The sequence below is a fragment of the Nilaparvata lugens genome, chromosome 10, assembly GCF_014356525.2.
Source record: "Nilaparvata lugens isolate BPH chromosome 10, ASM1435652v1, whole genome shotgun sequence".
Classification (NCBI taxonomy): domain Eukaryota; kingdom Metazoa; phylum Arthropoda; class Insecta; order Hemiptera; family Delphacidae; genus Nilaparvata; species Nilaparvata lugens.
Window position 1 is genome coordinate 19957548 of NC_052513.1, and position 19813 is coordinate 19977360.

At 33.0% G+C, this 19813-nt stretch overlaps 1 protein-coding gene across 2 annotated transcripts in view; it reads right to left on the reverse strand.

Moving 5' to 3' along the window:
• Positions 1-19813, reverse strand: part of LOC111046700 (scavenger receptor class B member 1) — a 99654-nt gene that overhangs the window by 18436 nt on the left and 61405 nt on the right. For both annotated transcript variants that reach the window (XM_039436512.1, XM_039436513.1), the window contains exon 3: positions 1941-2032. In XM_039436512.1, the coding sequence (XP_039292446.1) occupies positions 1941-2032 (92 nt within the window). The remainder of the gene's footprint in view (positions 1-1940; positions 2033-19813) is intronic.

The window sequence follows — 19813 nt, forward strand, 5'->3', positions numbered from 1 at the left end:
TACAAAATATTATCAATTATAATTTTACTTTCCTTGCCCTATTACCATAGGTAAGGGAAGTATTGCTTTTCAAAAAAAATTAAGGTACTCTAATTTCATGTTTTCTATACGTTTCATTACTTTCCTTGCCCTATTACCATAGGTAAGGGAAGTATTGCTTTCCAAAAAAATTAAGGTAACCTGATTTCCTTTTTTTTATACGTTTCAAGGTCCCCTGAGTCCAAAAACATGATCTGTGTGTGTGTGTGTGTGTGTGTGTGTGTGTGTGTGGTGTGTGTGTGTGTGGTGTGTGTGTGTGTTGTGTGTGTGTGTGTGTGTGTCTGTGAACACGATAACTCCATTCCTAATTAACCGATTGACTTGAAATTTTAAACTTGAGGTCCTTATACCATGAGATCCGACAATAAGAAATTCAAATTGTAATGATAATTAATTTGTATTGGAGGTGATACTGATTGAAAAAATTATATTAAATATAATTACCATATAGTAAGAACGTTTTATTCTTTATTGATTTATAGAGTAGGTACATCAATGATAGGGAGAGAAAAATAAGGTAATTTTGTGCTATTTCTCTCTCAAATTTAGATAAGGTTATACATAGTCCGAAATAGGTTGAGTCTTGTAGTTGTTCACTTCACAAAATGTTTTGTCCTTAATTATTTTCAAAAAGTAAATTTTTTAATTTAGATGCTTCAAAACCAAAAATAAGAGAAATGTTTCACATTATTATCATTAAAATAGGAAATATCACATATTAAAGAAATAATTTTGAAGAAGTACCGGAAAACAAACATAATATTGATATTTATATTATTTCAGACTGTAATATGACTGTAAATTATTGTATAGTAATAAGAGGAAATTGAAATAAATAATTCTTTTTAGTAGGGGTGATACTGAATGAACCAAACATAAGAGAAATATTCCACATTATTATCATTAAAATAGGAAATATCACAAATTAAAGAAATAATTTTGAAGAAGTTCCGGAAAACAAACATAATATTGATATTTATATTATATCAGACTGTAATATGACTGTAAATTATTTTATAGTAATAAGAGAAAATTGGAATAAATAATTATTTTTAGTAGGGGTGATACTGATTGAAAAATACTATAGTAAATAATAATTACCAAAGTAAGAACTAAACTATACCATAGAGAAACAATACCTAGCATAAGTTTACGCTATTGTTTCTCTATGACTATAGTTTCTGAAAAAACAATAACATTTTCGAAGAGGGATAGTTTTGGACTGTGCATATATTATTCCTTCACTATTTTCCTCTTTTATTATTGTACTAGCAGGTAACCCGTGCTCCGCAAGGGTCTAATTAAGAGCTTGACAAACTGAAAACTTGACGTACTGAAATCTTGAAGAATTTTAAAAAACCTATAGCCACCCTCGGTTAATTAAGAATCGGTATGCAAGAATTTAAGTTAATCAGTCCAGTAGTTGAGACGTGATGATGCGTCATTCGTGTATTTCCTATCCTGTACGTGTATAAGCCAGTTCTTTACTTTATTATTATAGTTTATGATATGGTTTAATCATTGTAGAAGGCATATTGATAGAACAGTAACCAATTTGAATACAAATAGAATATAAATTATCTAAATTGATTCATTCATTCATTTATCAAAAAGATATGAAGAGAAAAAATAAGGTATAACCTTGTGCTATTCCTCTCCCAAATTTAGATAACACATAGTCCGAAATAGGTTAATAAGTCTTTTAGTTCTTCAATTCACAAAATTTTCAGTCCTCAAGTATTTTCACAAAGTAGATTTTCAAATCTAGATGCTTCAAATTTGTAGAAGTAAACCTTGGATTCAGTCAGGGTATAAACTTCTGAATTTACATACGGTAAGAATAACTGGGAAATAGTAAGGATTAAAATAAAAAAACAGATTATACATTGAATTTAACTCACCTTACTTTTAACTACCTCGATAGGGTTGATCACATTTAAAGCATAGGATAAAGCCATTAGTGCAAACCCACATAGACTCAGTTTCAGGTAACCTGCAACACATTGAATTAAAATTATTAATGAATATTAATACCTTGAAAAATATGATTAAATCAATCTTGGTTCATGACTTCTTTCATGATAATTCTCACAAATGAGAATATATATGATGATCAGTGGATACAATTTCCTTTATAATAGGGCTATTGCAATACTATTGAAATGAAATAAAAATATAGAATTGGAAATTTTGATTTTATTAAAAATATAAAAACTCATGAAGAAGTATTTCATATACCTAGTAGTTCTAATTTTTATAATACACTTCTTCTTACAGCTCAATCATTTGATTGGTTGGCAGCCTTCCATCTAAATCTGTCCATTGCTACTCTCTTCCATTGTATATAGTTTATAGCACCCAGATCCTTCGTCATTTGTCTTAGATACTGTAGCCGGGGTCTGCCACGACCCCTTTGTCCATCAACTGTACCTTCTAGAATACTTGACGTGAATGCGTCGTCGTGTCTTATTACGTGTCCAATCCAAGAATGTCGTCTGTCCCTGAGAAAATTCAGAAGAGATCTCTTTTCCATCGCCCTCTGGAATACCTCCTCATTCGTAACTCCGTCAGTCCATTTTATTTTGAGCATTCGCCTCCAACACCACACTTCAAAAGCATTTGGAGTATTTTCCTCAGCCTTACCAATAGTCCACGTTTCAGACCCATAGAGAGCTATACTCTTTTATAATACACTAATTTTCATTAAATGACAGTATTGCTAATATTATTCAACGAATTTTACGAGATTAATTCATGAGAATAAATAACGATTAAATGTAATTCTGATGATAATAATAATATAATTTTGTAATGTAACTTCATAAATCGGCGGTGTTTCAATAAATAATAGTTAATAAATTCTCTGAAAAGGATATAAAATAATAAAAAGATATTCTTGATGTCTTGAAGATGGAGAACAAGATGAGAAAAAGTGTTCCTTTATACCTTTTTATTGTATTTATTATAATTATTGTTGTAATATTATAATAATTATAATATATATCATTATAATAATGGTGGGAAAAGGATGGGACCAATGTATTTTAAAATGATTACTATATTCTCTTGCTTCTAGAATTAAATCGAACATCAAGAAAAAATATATATTTCAATCTCACAATTAAGAAAATAACATTTCCTGACCTCAACTTAACCAGGACCAAATTATGCTACTCAGTTCAACTCCAGTGTAGGCCTAAATGATTAAAGCAAACTTTACCATATTAAATCTTCTAGTAGGCCTATATTAAAATAGATAATATATATTAGGCAACAGATATTGTCATTACTCAAATAATTTCTTTACAATAAAACATTCCCCAACCTCAATTATTAATTTATTATTCATTTATTTATTTTTTAAATGAAGCACAGATCGGGAGAGAAAAACTAAGAATACGTTGTATCTACTATTTCTCTCCCAAATTTAGGTAACATTAAAAGTCGAAATGAGGTTATGTCTTCTAGATTTCCGCAAAATTTTCTGTCCAAAAATATTTATACAAACCATTCTTTAAACAACATTCATATTAAAACAAAACTGTATTAGTCCTTTCAGTATATATTTAAAAATAGAAAGCGTCCATTGCTCTAATGGGTCCAGTAATCCCACACAAATCTATCACTCAATTCACGGAAGTTGATTTCAATTATTCAAAAACAGTTTATCAATTATATTTTGTAACTCAATCATTCCATCTTACAATTTATTCTCTTCCGACTTGTAAATGACTTGACCAAAATATCAATCAATTAACTTGAGATAGGCTTATCTAGGACAATAATTTAACTGAATTCATTTATTCGAGTGGGTTTAATAGTTGATAATATACTCTTATAAGTTTTCACCTAGTAGGATTTGATTGCTAGACGGTTCACTTTAATGTGTTGTAAAACTGGAACGAATCAAGCTGATTACGGTACTAAGAATATTCAAGGAGTAATGTGGGAGGATAACATGATATTTAGTTTCCGGATTTATTTTGTTTCCCTGTTTTAAATAAGTTATTTGTATGAGATAGTTGAATAAATTGTCTCTTTTAAAGAATAAAAACTATTATTTCTTGAGATTTTTTCGTTTCTTCATCAATCTACTATAAATCTGATCCTCACTGATTAAAATATTTGAAGATCTACAGATGTAAATTACTGCGAGATGTTGAATTTATTCATTTATCGTTTTAATTATTATAGAACGAAAATCCAAAATAAATTCTGTAAATCACCCCGAAGACTTCTGCTCCTGCAAATATTGACCACAGGGTAGATAATAGGTATAGGGTGATAATTATATTTGAAGATAGTTCATATTCGGTTTCCATCATATGTTTTGTTACATTTTTAAGCTTACAATAACACTGTAAGGCTCAACTCAGACTTACGCGACTCAGGTCGAGAAGAGACTCGACTCCAGTCGAGAGCATGTGTTTCCAAATGGTGACACTCAGACCAGTCGATTCTAGTCTCCGCGATGTCACCATTTGAAAACACATGCTCTCCACTAGAGTCGAGTCTCTTCTCGACCTGAGTCGCTTAAGTGTGAATTGAGCCTTATAGTTATCATGAAATTATCATGAATTGGAAATTAATAAAATATAGAAAGAATCTCTATGAATTAGCCTACTGGGCTATTTTTCTTAACATAACCTTATAGGCGTTGCCAGCAAAACTAGAGGTTTTAAGCTGCGTTTAAACCAAAGTTATTGAAAAAATGTTAATAACTTAATCCTTATAAATTCTATTAGATTGAACATAACTTATCATACACATGATGAACAAAATGTGTTTGTCAAGTTCCGTTTCATCTGATAAAATCTATAAGGATTAAGTTATTTGTTAATAATTTTGGTGTAAACCCAGCTTAAGTGTTGAACTTCTTGTATTTACAAGAAAACTTTCTGGTACGGTAGACTATATTATTGAAATATGCATTTGAAAATCGATGAGAAGATTGGAAATCCAATAATTTATTTCTATTATAACACTTTAAATTTTCCTTTAGTTAGGTACTGTACTTACTTTTCATTTTAATTCAGGCAACTTCATGTCAGAGTATTTCTCTACTTGCTCATCTTTTACTAAACTTATCTATTTTTAATACTATGCTATTTTTAAGTAGGTAGCCTATTTGTAATATTATAATTCATATAACGTGTACTTGTATAGAAAGCAGGTAACAATGTTATTGTATCCTTATGAAATGACTTTTGTCAATGCGATTATTTTGTTTGTGACAATAAAACATTCTTGCTCTTGATTTTTGATATTTATCTAAAATCAGAATCAGATACCCAACCTTCAAATTTGTCTCATTCTATTTCTTGACTCTCATTTAATGAGGAGAGGTCAACTCACTTTTGGCTTTGACAAGCTTATCTTGCATATCCTCTTGCAATTTGTGCAAATATATATCTTGCAGATAATTGACAACATTTCCAAAAAACATCATTTCCCCAGTTTCAAGACATTTCTAACCCTTTTTATAGAATGTGACGCAGTGTCTGGGAGACTGCAAGTATATTTTTCTTTTTGAACTCAACTAAAGCTCTTACATAATGCTCCTATGGTGAGGTCCACGTTATAATGGCAGTGGAGAGAGATAGGAGAGTAATGTTGCCGATCATCTGTCTTGTCAATGCCTTCTATAGACGGTAGCTGATACAGGTTTATTGATGTAATATTAACTGTTCATCCTTGTTCAATATAATCAATTATATTTTATTCACCATGAAGATTTAGTTTTCAATAATTTCATAATATTGAGATAAAATATTTTGTTGATCAATTATGTTTCTACATTGTTGAAAAATGATCAGGCAACTGTACGAAGGTAGTAAAGGATAGCACTATGTGCTTTGTCGAATGATAGACAAGGATAGCAACACCAATGCTTATCAAATATTGCCATTATAACGTGGACCTCTATGTAGTTGAAGACAACTGGTGTAGACTGTAGAGTATGTCAATAAACTCAACTTATTTCGTTTCATTTATTTTTTTTTGTTAATTTGAGTTAGATATGTTGAGAATCAATTATATTTTTTTCAAATACTTTAACAAGGAAAAGTGCACGGAAATTCAGCGTTCGATTACATTAAACGTGCCGGCATTCAAAACCATAGCATATATTTTTTCGAGTCTCGTCTTGACGACACCATGCATGGAATGCTGAACGATTTGTCTCCGAAAAAATACAAGACAAATAAATATCGAGACAAAGACTTGGGCCTTGAAATGTCTCATATTTTTTGCTTCAAATGTTTGACTAGTAGTTCTGTGAACAGTAGACCTCACGCAGTATTCTCATCCATAAGTACCTGATTGAAACTATAGACCTTATGGAAATACGTACAGCAATAGACTGGCTTCTCCACACATCTGTGTAATCACTTGTCATCTGATTTATGATTAATAATTCTATTGTCTGATTTTTACTCTAATATTGGCGTATGAAGGAGGCTCCTTTTTCCTTTTATATTATCCTTCAAATGAAAAATTTCCAAAAACCTTGTATATACATCGACGCGCAATTAAAAAAGTAACATACCTGTCAAATTTCATGAAAATCTATTATCTCGTTTCGCCGTAAATGCGCAACATATAAACATTTAAACATTAAGAGAAATGCCAAACCGTCGACTTGAATCTTGGACCTCACTTCGCTCGGTCAATTAATTATTTATCACTGATGGTTCTCAATAAAAATTTGTTAGTGTTTAGCGTCAACTCCTGTGATCACAGAAAAACTTTCAAATCGTGTTAACACATACCTGAACAGAATAATAGCACTGATTTTGATGTACTTCTATAGTGAGGTCCACGTTATAATGACAGTATTTGATCAACATCGGTGTTGCTATATCCTTGTCTATCATTCAACAAAGCAGATAGTGTTATCCTGCTCTACCTCGGCAACGTTGCCAGATTGTTTTCTAACAATGTAGGAATATAATCAATTATTAACAAAATTTGTTCTCAATCATGAAGATTTATTATTCATTCATTGGAGACCATATTTTTTGATGAATAAAACATAGCTACAATTTTTCCACTAGCATTGAAAATTGAATTCTTCTTCTAATATTTCTTCTTCTTCTTCTTCTTCTTCTTCTTCTTCTTCTTCTCTTCTTCTTCTTCCTCTTCTTCTTCTTCTTCTTCTTCTTCTTTCTTCTTCTTCTTCTTCTTCTTCTTCTTCTTCTTCTTCTTCTTCTTCTTCTCTTCTTCTCTTCTTCTCTTCTTCTTCTTCTTCTTCTTCTCTTCTTCTTCTTCTTCTTCTTCTTCTTCTCTTTTCTTCTTCTTCTTCTTCTTCTTCTTCTTATTCTTCTTCTTCTTCTTCTTCTCTTCTTCTTCTCTTCTTCTTCTTCTTCTTCTCTTCTTCTTCTTCTTCTTCTCTTCTTCTTCTTCTTCTTCTTCTTCTTCTTCTTCTACTTCTTCTTCTTCCTGCCTGATTTCATTCTCTCTAGCAATTATGTTCTCTCCCCTGCCTCAGCACTTTATTCTTCTGAGGAGAAGGAAGAGAAAAACGAAGTAGTGATAATAAAGGTAGGAGATTAATGGTATCAGTTTCCATTCACAACAAATTGGCATTAATAAAAAAAAATGGAATAAATAAACAAACATGATAAAAAAACATATTATTAAAAACTAGCACATAACTTGAGTGCTACGCAAGGATCTGTTTGAAGCACTAGAACTCATTATAGTGTTGTCCACTTTATAATAATTATAGTGAGGTCCACGTTATAATGACAGTATTTGATCAACTTTGGTTTTGCTATCCTTGTCTATCAATCGACAAAGACGGTGACTATCCTTTTCTAGGTCCACAACGATGACAATTATGTTTTTGGCAGTGTAGAAATATAATTAATTAATGCAGAGAATCGGCATCGCTATTCTTCTATCTTCATCCACTGTCATTATAAGGTGGACCACACTATAGCAGTGGAGAAAGATGGAAGAACAATGTTGCCGATTCTCTGAAAATTTGATTTTTTCATCAACATATTTGTAGAGGCCTATAGCCTTTTATGAAATGAAAAAGATTGATCACCTTGATGATGCGAGGAACTTATTTCAGCACTTGTCAAATTCACTCGATTGCACGGCTCATTGTTAACCTGTTCAAATATAGCAAGGTCAAAGGTCATGAAGAGTTTCAAACTTAACCACAGTTCAGATGCCGTACAAAGATAAGAATTTACGCGTCCGTTTGAGGCACAGCGCGAACTTCCGAATTATTTAATCTGACCTTTTAATATTTTGCCGACTATCATTAAGTGCTCGTTCTCGGCTAGTCCACAGCCTGATATGAATCATGCTCTGGTTGAATTCACTTTATAATGTCAGTATTTATTGTGGTTTTATGAATGCTTCCCAAGCAACCAATATCCTGACAGCGTGAAGTGAGTGTTGCTAAAGTAATGTCTTAACAAAAAAGTTGCAGAGTTTGAGGAAATGCGAGAGAGGTCTCTAAAGTATCTAGGCCAATGTCGAACTATTATGAGGTGCGTGGGTGGTGTTTTGCGAAAAAACCAGAGACTATAAACAACATAAAACTGAGCTACTCCTGACATTCTTTGCTTGCATAATTCTATAGTGAGGTCCACGTTATAATGGCAGTGGAGAAAGATAGGGGAGCAAAGTTGCCGATCCTCTGTCTTGTATAGACGGTAGCTGATACGGTAGCTTCAATGTAGTAGAGATTTTTCAATCTACTTGAGATTTACCCAGAGTTGCATGATTTAATTTTGATTCAATACAGGAAATGTTTTATTTTAATGCGAAATTAGAAGAGTATTCTAATTGGAAGATTGCAATATTTTCTTGATATTTAAGTATAAATTTAAATCTAGAAGCAAGATATCATTATTAACTTTGAAATTCTTTGGTACCATTCTATGCCATTTTTTCCTATCTGTCCTACATCCTTCATCCAGATTTCTGTCTATAGTGAGGTCCACGTTATAATGGCAGTGGAGAAAGATAGGATAACAACGTTGCCGAACCTGTCTTGTCTATCTCTTCATAGCGAATGATTGTGAATCTCTTCATATCTCTTCATGTGAATGTTACTGAACATTAATTGTAGAGATTTTCATGCTCAATCTACTCCACATGATTTTTCTTGTTTCAATTGTATCTGAAGCCTGATAATTGGGAATCTATCTGCATTGATGGGGCGGAGCTCCTGAAATTTTTACAGATATGGGACTTGTTGCATTTGATAGAGCTTATTGATGACTATTTTAGGTATGAATTTGATCAAAATCGTTGGAGCCGTTTCCGAGAAAATCACGAAAACTGTTTTTGACAACATTTTCGCCATTTTAGATTTTAGCCGCCATCTTGAATTGCGTCAAACAATCGAAATTGTTCGTGTCGGATCCTTATAGTGAAAGGACCTTAAGTTCCAAATTTCAAGTCATTCCGTTAATTGGGAGATGAGATATCGTGTACACATACACTCATACACACACACACACACACCACACACACACACACACACACACACACACACACACCACACACACACACACACACACATACAGACCAATACCCAAAAACCAGTTTTCTGGACTCAGGGGACCTTGAAACGTATAGAAATTTAGAAATTGGGGTACCTTAATTTTTTTCGGAAAGCAATACTTTCCTTACCTATGGTAATAGGGCAAGGAAAGTAATTATACTTTCACCCCAACAGAACAATGATATTAGACAGTAATCGGCTTGATTTAACAAGAAATCGGCTCCAAATTTGGAACATAAACTACGGCACCTACACCCTGGGATATCTTCTTAAGCTATATTTTTTCTGTGCTTCAACCTTCTGCCCAATACATTCTCATCTATGGATCATAAATAATTATTGCCAAACACTTCTCATTAACAAAATATGCTTTACCAGTTCCTTGACGAAACAGAACATAAATTTAAATTCACATATTCGCTACGGTCATCTATGCATCATTGGATCTCAAAAATCCTTGATACGTTATTTCCGGCCAAAACAAAGCAAATTACTATAGTGAAGTCCACGTTATAATGACAGTGGAGAAAGATAGGAGAAAAACGTTGCCGATCCTCTGTCTTGTCAATGCCTTCTATAGACGGTAGCTGAAACAGGGTTATTGATGTAATATTAACTGTTCATTCTCGTTTAAAATAATCAATTATATTTCAAGAAATTATATTATTCAATTATTTCATAATGAATTTTCATAATTATTAAGATAAAATATTTTGTTAATTAATTATCAATTCTACATTGTTAAAAGACGATCTGACAACAGAGGAAAGTGAGAAAGAGATAGCGCTATCCGCTTTGTTGAATGATAGACAAGGATAGCAATACCATTGCTAATCAAACACTGCCATTATAACGTGGACCTCACTGTAGACAAGTCATTTGCATGTTATATGCATACTCAACATCATATTTGTTAAATGACTGCACATTATTCTGTTAGTATTGAAAAGCCTAGATGTAGTTTTTCTATTCGATTATAACTACTATATTTTCCTTGATAATTCTATTTCCTGATAGTTTATGTTTGAGATATAGCCTTCAACAGATAGCCAAAACAACAGAAATTTATTCTAAATATAGCCTATTCATACAATTACAGATGAGAGATACAGCCTAGATTAGGCAGAAAAATTATTTTATAGCAGATAAAATTTTGTGAAGTGAACAACTACAAGACGTAACCTATTTCAGACTATGTGTTATCCAAATTTGATTGATTGATTGAGTACTTTATGTAGATTACAATATATACTGGCTTTTACACTTACATACAATACCTTACAATACAGCAAATTATAGATGAATTTACATAATATAGACTAAGAGAATAATTATTGAACTGTATATGATATGAAAAAAGCAATTTGGAATAGCTATAGATAATATTGTTATGCATCTACATAAATTGACGGAGCTTTGGACATATCAATGTCCATTCTTTGGAATTGAAATTTGGGAGAGGAATAGCACAAGGTAACCTTATTTTTCCTCTCCCTATCATTTTGATGATGTACTTATTGTATGAATCGATAAAGAATCAATAATATATACTACTCATACACTTGAAAACAAAATTCTTTCGAAATAGTTTTTAATGATGGCTAACTTAATCTCCAAGAAGATGCCTACTGAATCTGAAAATAATTATAATTAAGCATCGCATCTTAGGATAGAACAAACTTCAACGTATCAATTTATAAAGGAAGATCAAAACAAACTTGATAATTAATTAATGATGAAGGATTTTGAGTGTAGAACTATGTCCTCACTAATAATTGCTATGCCAATGCCGGATGGAATTTTAAAGAAGAGATAAGTCATCGATAGTATCAGAAGCCTTAGGCCTATTGGATAGAGAGAGAAAAAAGAGGAGAAATGAGGCTTATAGGTGGAAAAAAGGTTGTAGAGGACATTGGCGGATAAGGAAAGAAGAAGATGGAGGATTATGGATGGAAGAATGTCTGATTGGAATATTTTTATCGGAAGAGAAAGAAAGAGAAGGGTGGAGAGAAGAATAATAATTAATGGAAGAATATTTATTTGGAATATTTTTCATCGGAAGAGAAATAAAGAGAAAGGTGGAGAGAAGAAAAGTTCAATGAGAAAATGTAGAGGAATGAGTTAAAAAGAGAGAAAAGAGAGAGAGAAGAACGAGAAGCGTGACAGAAGAGAGAAAAGAGGAAGAAAGAGAAAATGGGTAGGAGGAAAAGGGACCAGTTCAATAAGATGTGTAGGATTGAGATGGAAAGAAGGAAAGAGAGAGTAGAGAGAGAGAGAAAGAAGATGAAAAACAGAGAAGAGAGACTGGAAAGAGACGAGAGAGACAAGAAAGAGAGAAGTGAGAGAATAGAGAGAAGAGATAGAAGAAGGAGAAGAGAAAGAGGAGAGAGAAGAGAGAGCAGAGAGATGATTGAGAAGAGAGAGAGAGGTGAGATATGATTGAGAAAAGAGAGAAGACAGAGAAGAGAGAGAAGAGATAGAAGGGGGAGAAGAGAGAGAAGAGAGAGAAGAGAGGGGAGAGAGATGACTGAGAAGAGAGAGAAGAGAGGGGAGAGAGATGACTGAGAAGAGAGAGAGGAGAAAGATGATCGAGAAGAGAGAGGGGAGAGAGATGACGAAGAAGAGAGAGAGGAGAAAGATGATCGAGAAGAGAGAGAGAAGAGAGAGAAGAGAGAGAAGAGTGAGAAGAGAGAGAAGAGCGAGAAGAGAGAGAAGAGAGAGAAGAGAGAGAAGATAGAGAAGAGTGCATGAGAAGAGAGAGAAGAGTGAGAAGAGAAAGAAGAGAAATAAGGCAAAGAAGAGGAAAAGTGTAAAGAAAATGGGAGAAGAAGAAATTCGGAGTGAAGGAACATAAATTAGATAAAAACATACAACAAATAAATGGAAGACAGTTAGAAGTTAATACAAGAGAATAAGCAGAAGAGAGCGAAGCTTGATTAGGAGAATAAGAAGAACCGAAAAGTGGAGAGTGAGATTTAGAGAGAATAGAGAAAGAAGCACAAAAGAAACTGGAGAGAAGAACTGTCTAGAAGGACAAGTGGAAAAAGGTTGAGACAGAAGAAGAAAAAACAGGATGAAGAAGAAGAAGACGAAGAAGAAGACGAATAAGAAGAAGACGAAGAAGAAGAAGAAGAAGAGAAGAAGAAGAAGAAGAAGAAGAAGAAGAAGATGAAGATGAAGAAGAAATGGAAAAAGATGGAGGTCAGTAGGAGGTGGAGATTGAGAAGAAGAGACGAAGAAGCAGAGGAAGAAGAAGATGAAACAAAAAGGACGAGGAGAAGAAGAAAAAGGAAGAGTGATGAGAGAAAGTGTAAGATGAGGATCAGAAAGAGACAGAAGAGTATACATGAGAAGGATAGAGACGTAGAAGAATATAGAGAATTGAAAATAGAGAGATATATAATCGTAAATAGTGTCAGCAGTATTGTAATAGATTAATTCATCTTTAGAAGCCCTCAGGGTCCAAAATGTAATACTATTATTTATGGCCTTCTTTCACCTTGGACTTGGATGGTTAAGGCCAAGCAACATGATTCACTTCAAACCGTCACATTTCCTTCTATAAATTACATAATAACTCCCATTCAAACAATAATGACAACGTAAAGCAATGATAAATTTCACAGTCAGTGTTGACACTGCAACTCCAAAAATTTTCAAATTATTCAAAACAGAAAATGTCGAAAAAAAATTGAATTCTATTTTAATTAAATCTGGCTATGACATTACTCATATCTGTGTACTGTGTGACGAATCGGTTTTTATTTATTGCGTTAGGAATTTATTTTCAATTTATTAGTTTCAGTTATTTATTAGCTTTATTATCCTACACTTACATGGTTGTAAGTAATAAATAATAAGTTTACACTGTGATTTCTATGAATTGGAGAAAAACGTTGTCATATTCGCTTGTAAATTTGCGTCTTTGCAAGTATTTTGCAGATTTTCAGTCCCTTGTTGAATTTATGTTACAGGATATGAATATTTTATAAAATACTTTAGTGAGGTCCACGTTATAATGGCAGTGTTTGATTAGCGATGGTATTGCTATCCTTGTCTATCATTCAACAAAGCAGATAGTGCTATCTCTTTCTCGCTTTGCTCTGTTGCCAGATCGACTTTCAATAATGTAGAATTAATAATTGATTAACAAAATATTTAATCTTAATTCTGAAAATTCATTACGGAATTATTGTGAAATATATTTTCTTGCTTGATAAAATATAATTGATTATTTTAAACGAGAATGAACAGTTAATATTACATCAATAAACCTGTATCAGCTACCGTCTATAGAAGGTATTGACAAGACGAGGCTCGGCAACGTTGTTCTCCTATCTTTCTTCACTGCCATTATAACGTGGACCCCACTAAAGGAGATTAGAGTTCCATCCTCCACTTAAGCATAATTTTGAATACAGCTTATATAATATTATTATAATCCTTTGAATAAATATGGTAAGAATTTATTACGAATGTGTATTTTAAGATGTTTAACTCATTGATACAAAAATAAGTATGATTTTGGCTTTTATAGCTTTAGTACTTGTTGGTCTATATTGATCAATTTATAATGAATTCTCCAATTTTGAATATCTCATATTTAATATGATATGATCATATTTACTTGAGTTAATAGTGAGAATTTCTTACGAATTTGTATTTTTAGATGTTTAACTCATTGATACAAAAATAAGTATGATATTGGTCTTTCATAGCTTTAATACTTGTTGGTCAATATTATTATTGTTGGTCTATATTGGTCAATTTATCATGAATTCTCTAATTTTGATTATCTCATATTTGATATGATCATATTTACTTGAGTTAATAGTGAGAATTTCTTACGAATGTGTATTTTTAGATGTTTAACTCGTTGATACCAAAATAAGTGCAATTTTTGGTCTATCTATTGTTTTAATATATGCTTGATTATTATCATGAATTCTCCGATTTTGAATAACTCATATTTTCTATTTATAATAGTACTAGTAGTTCTGTGAACAGTAGAACTCACGCAGTATTCTCATCCACAAGTACCTGATTGAAACTATAGACCTTATGGAAATACAACAATAGACTGGCTTCTCCACACATCTGTGTAATCACTTGTCAGCTGATTTATGATGAATAATGAATAATTCTATAATCTGATTTTTACTCTTATATTGGCGTATGAAGGAGGCTCCTTTTTCCTTTTTTATTATTCTTGAAATGCAAAATTTCCAAAAACCTTGTATATACGTCGACGCGCAATTAAAAAAGGAACATACCTGTCAAATTTCATGAAAATCTATTACCGCGTTTCGCCGTAAATGCGCAACATATAAACATTTAAACATTGAGAGAAATGCCAAACCGTCGACTTGAATCTTAGACCTCACTTCGCTCGGTCAATTATATTATTGTTTTTTATAGTGCAATTACCACTTACAAGTAATGGAACTCAAAGCATATTGATAACCCTGAACGAGCTAACTGTACGCTTGTTGGAATGGTGACCACTTGAGAAGTCTACTCCACTAAATATCATAATTTGGATTATTCTAGTAATTTAAGTGATTTAGGTATGACTAGAAGGTAACACGTGCTCCGCAAGGGTCTAATTTATATTGAAAACTTGACCTACTGAAATCTAGAAGAATTTGAATTAAGCCTTTAATCATCCTAGGTAAATTAAGAATCTATATGCGAAATTTCAAGTTAATCATTTCAGTAGTTGAGACGTGATGATGCGTCATTCGTGAATTTCCTGTCCCGTACATGTATAAGCCAATTCTTTCCTTTATTATATTATAGACTAGCCATCAGGCTCGCTTCGCTCGCCATATCCGTCTAGCCAGGGGGCTCCGCCCCCTGGACTCCCGACTGGATCGTCCAAAAATGAGATCAGCGGGCTCGTTTCGCTCGCCTGCATTTTTCAATTGAGCATGCTTCATTCCATCAGAAAGTCAAAGTACTGAGAAAACGCAGAAAAGCTGAGAAAAACGTTGGAAAAACGCTGATTTTAGGCGTATCTTTGTCGTCATTTCATATTCCTCCTAACACAACATTATTACACCCTAGCGTAGCTTCTGTACTAAATTTGAAAAATGTCTGTTCATTTGTTCTCGAGAAATCTGAGAAAAAGCAAAAAAAAAAAAAAACGCTGGAAAAACGCTTATTTTGGGCGTATCTTTGACGTTATTGCAAATTCCTTCTAACACAAGATTATTACACCCTAGCTGAGCTTCTGTACTGAATTTGAACTCGATAAAGTTGAGAAAACGCTAAAAAAGCTGGAAAAACGCAGATTTTGGGCGTATCTTTGGAAATTTTTCCAAATCCGTTCTTAGTGCGCCTCTAAAGGAACTGAACATACCTACCGAATTTGAAAGTTTTTGGTCCGGTAGATTTTTAGTTCTGCGAGTGAGTCAGTGAGTGAGTCAGTCAGTCAGTGAGTGCCATTTCGCTTTCATTATTATTATATAGATTAGAGTAACAATTATAAAATACTATGGTACCTTGTTACACAAAAGTAGGTTAAATTTCAACCGGGATTAACTCCACGAGAACCAATCACAGAAGGCGTTTTTCAAAAACGCCTTCTCTGATTGGTTCTCTTGGAATTAATCACGGTTACAATTTAAGCAGCTTTTGTGCAACCGGAACTAATACTTGAAGATCCTAGATAACTCAATAGATGGAGAAGGGAATAAATCAAGAACATTGATTATGATGACATTACAAATTATCAGATCCATAATTTCCAGGGTTATTTCCATGAACCAACTATGAATAAACCTTGAAATAAATTAAAGCATACTTTTATTAGGGGCTCAAATACCACACGTCATTGAAACTATCAGAAATTAGAGACACACTTGGAGATGATCTAGCGAATTAGCAATACATAAATTATACGATAATAACATTAAAATCTGAGAAATATCTTATCACGATTTAACTGTCATGACAGTAGTGTTAATAGCTGTAGTGATAGCATTTGTTGACTGGAAAGCTTTTGAGGTTTTTCATTATAGTCAGGTCCACGTTATAATGGCAGTGTTTGATTAGCAATGGTATTGCTATCATTGTCTATCATCCAACAAAGCGGATAGCTCTATCTCTTTCTCGCTTTGCTCTGTTGCCAGATCGTCTTATAACAATGTAAAATTGATAATTAATTAACAAAATATTTTATCTTGATTATGGAATTATTGAAAAATATAATTGATTATTTTGAACGAGAATGGAACAGTTAATAATCATTACATGAATAAACCTGTATCAGCTACCGTCTATAGAATGCATTGACAAGATAGAGGATCGGCAACGTTGTTCTCCTATCTTTCTCTACTGCCATTATAACGTGGACCCCACTATAGGAATGCTGACGGTGTAAAGTGATGTTTATTATCGTATTGTCTCAAATCAGAATCGATTTGTAGGATAATAAATCATACATAGATTGTGACCTCCAGGAGGATATGTAATTATATTCTTCAATTGCACTTAGTACAATGCAATTACTTTCTTGCCTAGTGTGTGATTCGCTGCATTAATGTATTGATTGGTTTTAAGGTTAGAGAGCTATTACATTCAACTGAAGAACTTTCAATGATTTATCGCGTTTGATTGTAGGCTGGATATAAGTTGACAGTCATTTCTTTCAATGAGTAGAGTGTCATCAAATTTTCAGACAACCTTTCTTCCAAGCTGACCTTTGGGTTAGAGATTTTTCTGCAGATAGAGGTCGACAGTATAAGGTAACAATGGCACATGTCCTTGGGTTAATTCAGAGACCTTTGGATCTAGAAAGTATATGTTTCCTGAGTACTTGAAAGTTACAATTATTATTGAATTCATGATCGTTAGCAGCCGCTCTTGACAATTTGTCTCCAACCTGTGAGATTAATTTTTTTGACTAGGAGATAGAAATTACTAGCAGGTAACCTGTGCTTTGCACTGGGGAAAACTTTGTGTTGGGAAATGCAATCTCGTTATGCCAAGGAAACATAAGAGAATAGTATTATTATTTTGCCAAAATTATGTGGATAATCTTAATCAGAGTTGGAAATTCTCAGCTATTTGTGTAGTTATATTGTGGTAATTATTCATATTGAATGAAAAAGACTAAGAAGTTGTCAAAAAACACAGATTTATTGATACGTAGAAAGACCGGTTTCGGTTATTACACCATTTTCAAACTCTGATAAACTTCAAGCTTATAAAACCGAAACTGGTCTTTCTAAGTATCAATAAATCTGTGGTTTTTGACAATTTCTTAGTCTAAATACAAGAGCAGCAGAATTTTTACTAAAAAAAGTAGGTAGGCGAGTACTGCTATTGGTCGAAGGCATGAACGCCTGCCATTGGCCCAGCTGGACAGTCTCATCCCACCCAACGGTGTCACAAAATGGCGGCTTGAACCATAGACTCAAGACCATAGAAGACTTGAACCATAGACCATAGACTTGATAACAAAATTTACTTCCAGTACAAAATAAGAACCAAGAAAACAAGTGTGAAAAATAATAAAAGAAATATGTAAATGGAAAAAATGTTGACTAATGTATGCTTACAATTTTATGATAAAACTAGACTCGTAGTGTTGTATTGGTTGAAATAAATCTGGTCATTTGAACTATACTGGGAATTTTCCTTAATTACTCTTGATACTTCTGAACCCTCTAGAATATTCAAAGATCTGCCTTTGTTATTAACATGCAGAAACTCAACATTCTCCTCAACTGTTAATTTGTGATCAAATGTTCTGCAAAGTTTTCATTCATCAGTCACCCGTGCTACCAATAATTGGTAATTATTACGCAATGGAAACACTCGGAGAGAGCTCGGTCTTGTTGGGCTCAACTTCTTTGCGTTAACTTTCAAATTCAAATTGAATAAACTCATTAAATAGGAATTGATTGAGCAATAAAAATGAAGATAGGAAAATCCTCGGTAAATTTAGAATCTCAATGTAAAATTGCAAGTTAATCAGTTCATCATAAGAGTGATGATGCGTCAATCGTGTATTTCCTATCCCGTACATGTATAAGCCTATTTCTTCCCTCATATGAAGTATAGGATACTCATACATTATGAAGTATAGGATACTCATACATTATTCTGTGATTGAAGAATCTTCTTTCTATAGTAATCTTCTAAAATATTGAAAGTATTGGTTAGAATATACAAGCTGAGCTAAAGATTTTATAGGAATAGAACTTACTGGAGTCTACATGTACGTTACCATTCATGATAATCTCATAAAAGATTATACCTATATTCGTCATGGACTATTCCTATATAGATAGTATCTTGCAACTGGAACTAAATGAAGGTATGCGACAGTCCATATATACATATATATACTCTCTTTTCTACTGATATAATGGCTTCCTAAACTCCAAGGAAAATCTATACAATATGTGAGGTATCAACAGATATAATTCCGACAGAGATTCTGAGTTTTCTATATAATATGTAAGGAATCTATAGATATAATTCCGACATGGATTCCGAGTTTTCTATATAATATAATAGAGCATCTATAGATATACTGTAGTGCTATCGACTTCATAGTAGATCTGTTTTCTGAAATTCATGGGATATATCATGTTATAGATATATAGTTATGAACAGTGAATTTTTCATGGCCCACTTCTGAGTGGTAAAAAGGTCTCAACTATAGACGATATGACCTAGGTCACCTCTTTTTAGGATAAAAAGAGATGTGTGAGACCGTATTCTGAGAGTAACTCCGTCTTGTTTTTCTATATATATAAAAGCGAAATGGCACTCACTCACTGACTGACTGACTCACTCACTCACTCACTCACTCACTCACTCGCATAACTAAAAATCTACTGGACCAAAAACGTTCAAATTTGGTAGGCATGTTCAGTTGGCCCTTTAGAGGCGCACTAAGAAATCTTTTGGCAATATTTTAACTCTAAGGGTTGTTTTTAAGGGTTTAAAGTTCGTCTTTTAGCATGTATATTCTTCTCCCAATCTCTTAATTAGAATTGAAATTTCCATATCATATGTTACTATAGAACTATAATCTAGATAGAGTACCTCTTCGAAACAGTTGGCAACTAAATTAATAATTTTGTCAGGTTGGCATTAAGTTGAGTTGATTTTGTTAGGTTGGCACCAAGTTGAAGATTTAAATGCATTTATCGCGGAAAAATTGATTGGACACTGTTACTTCAATCCTGGGAATATTATATTACTAGCCGTCAGGCTCGCTTCGCTCGC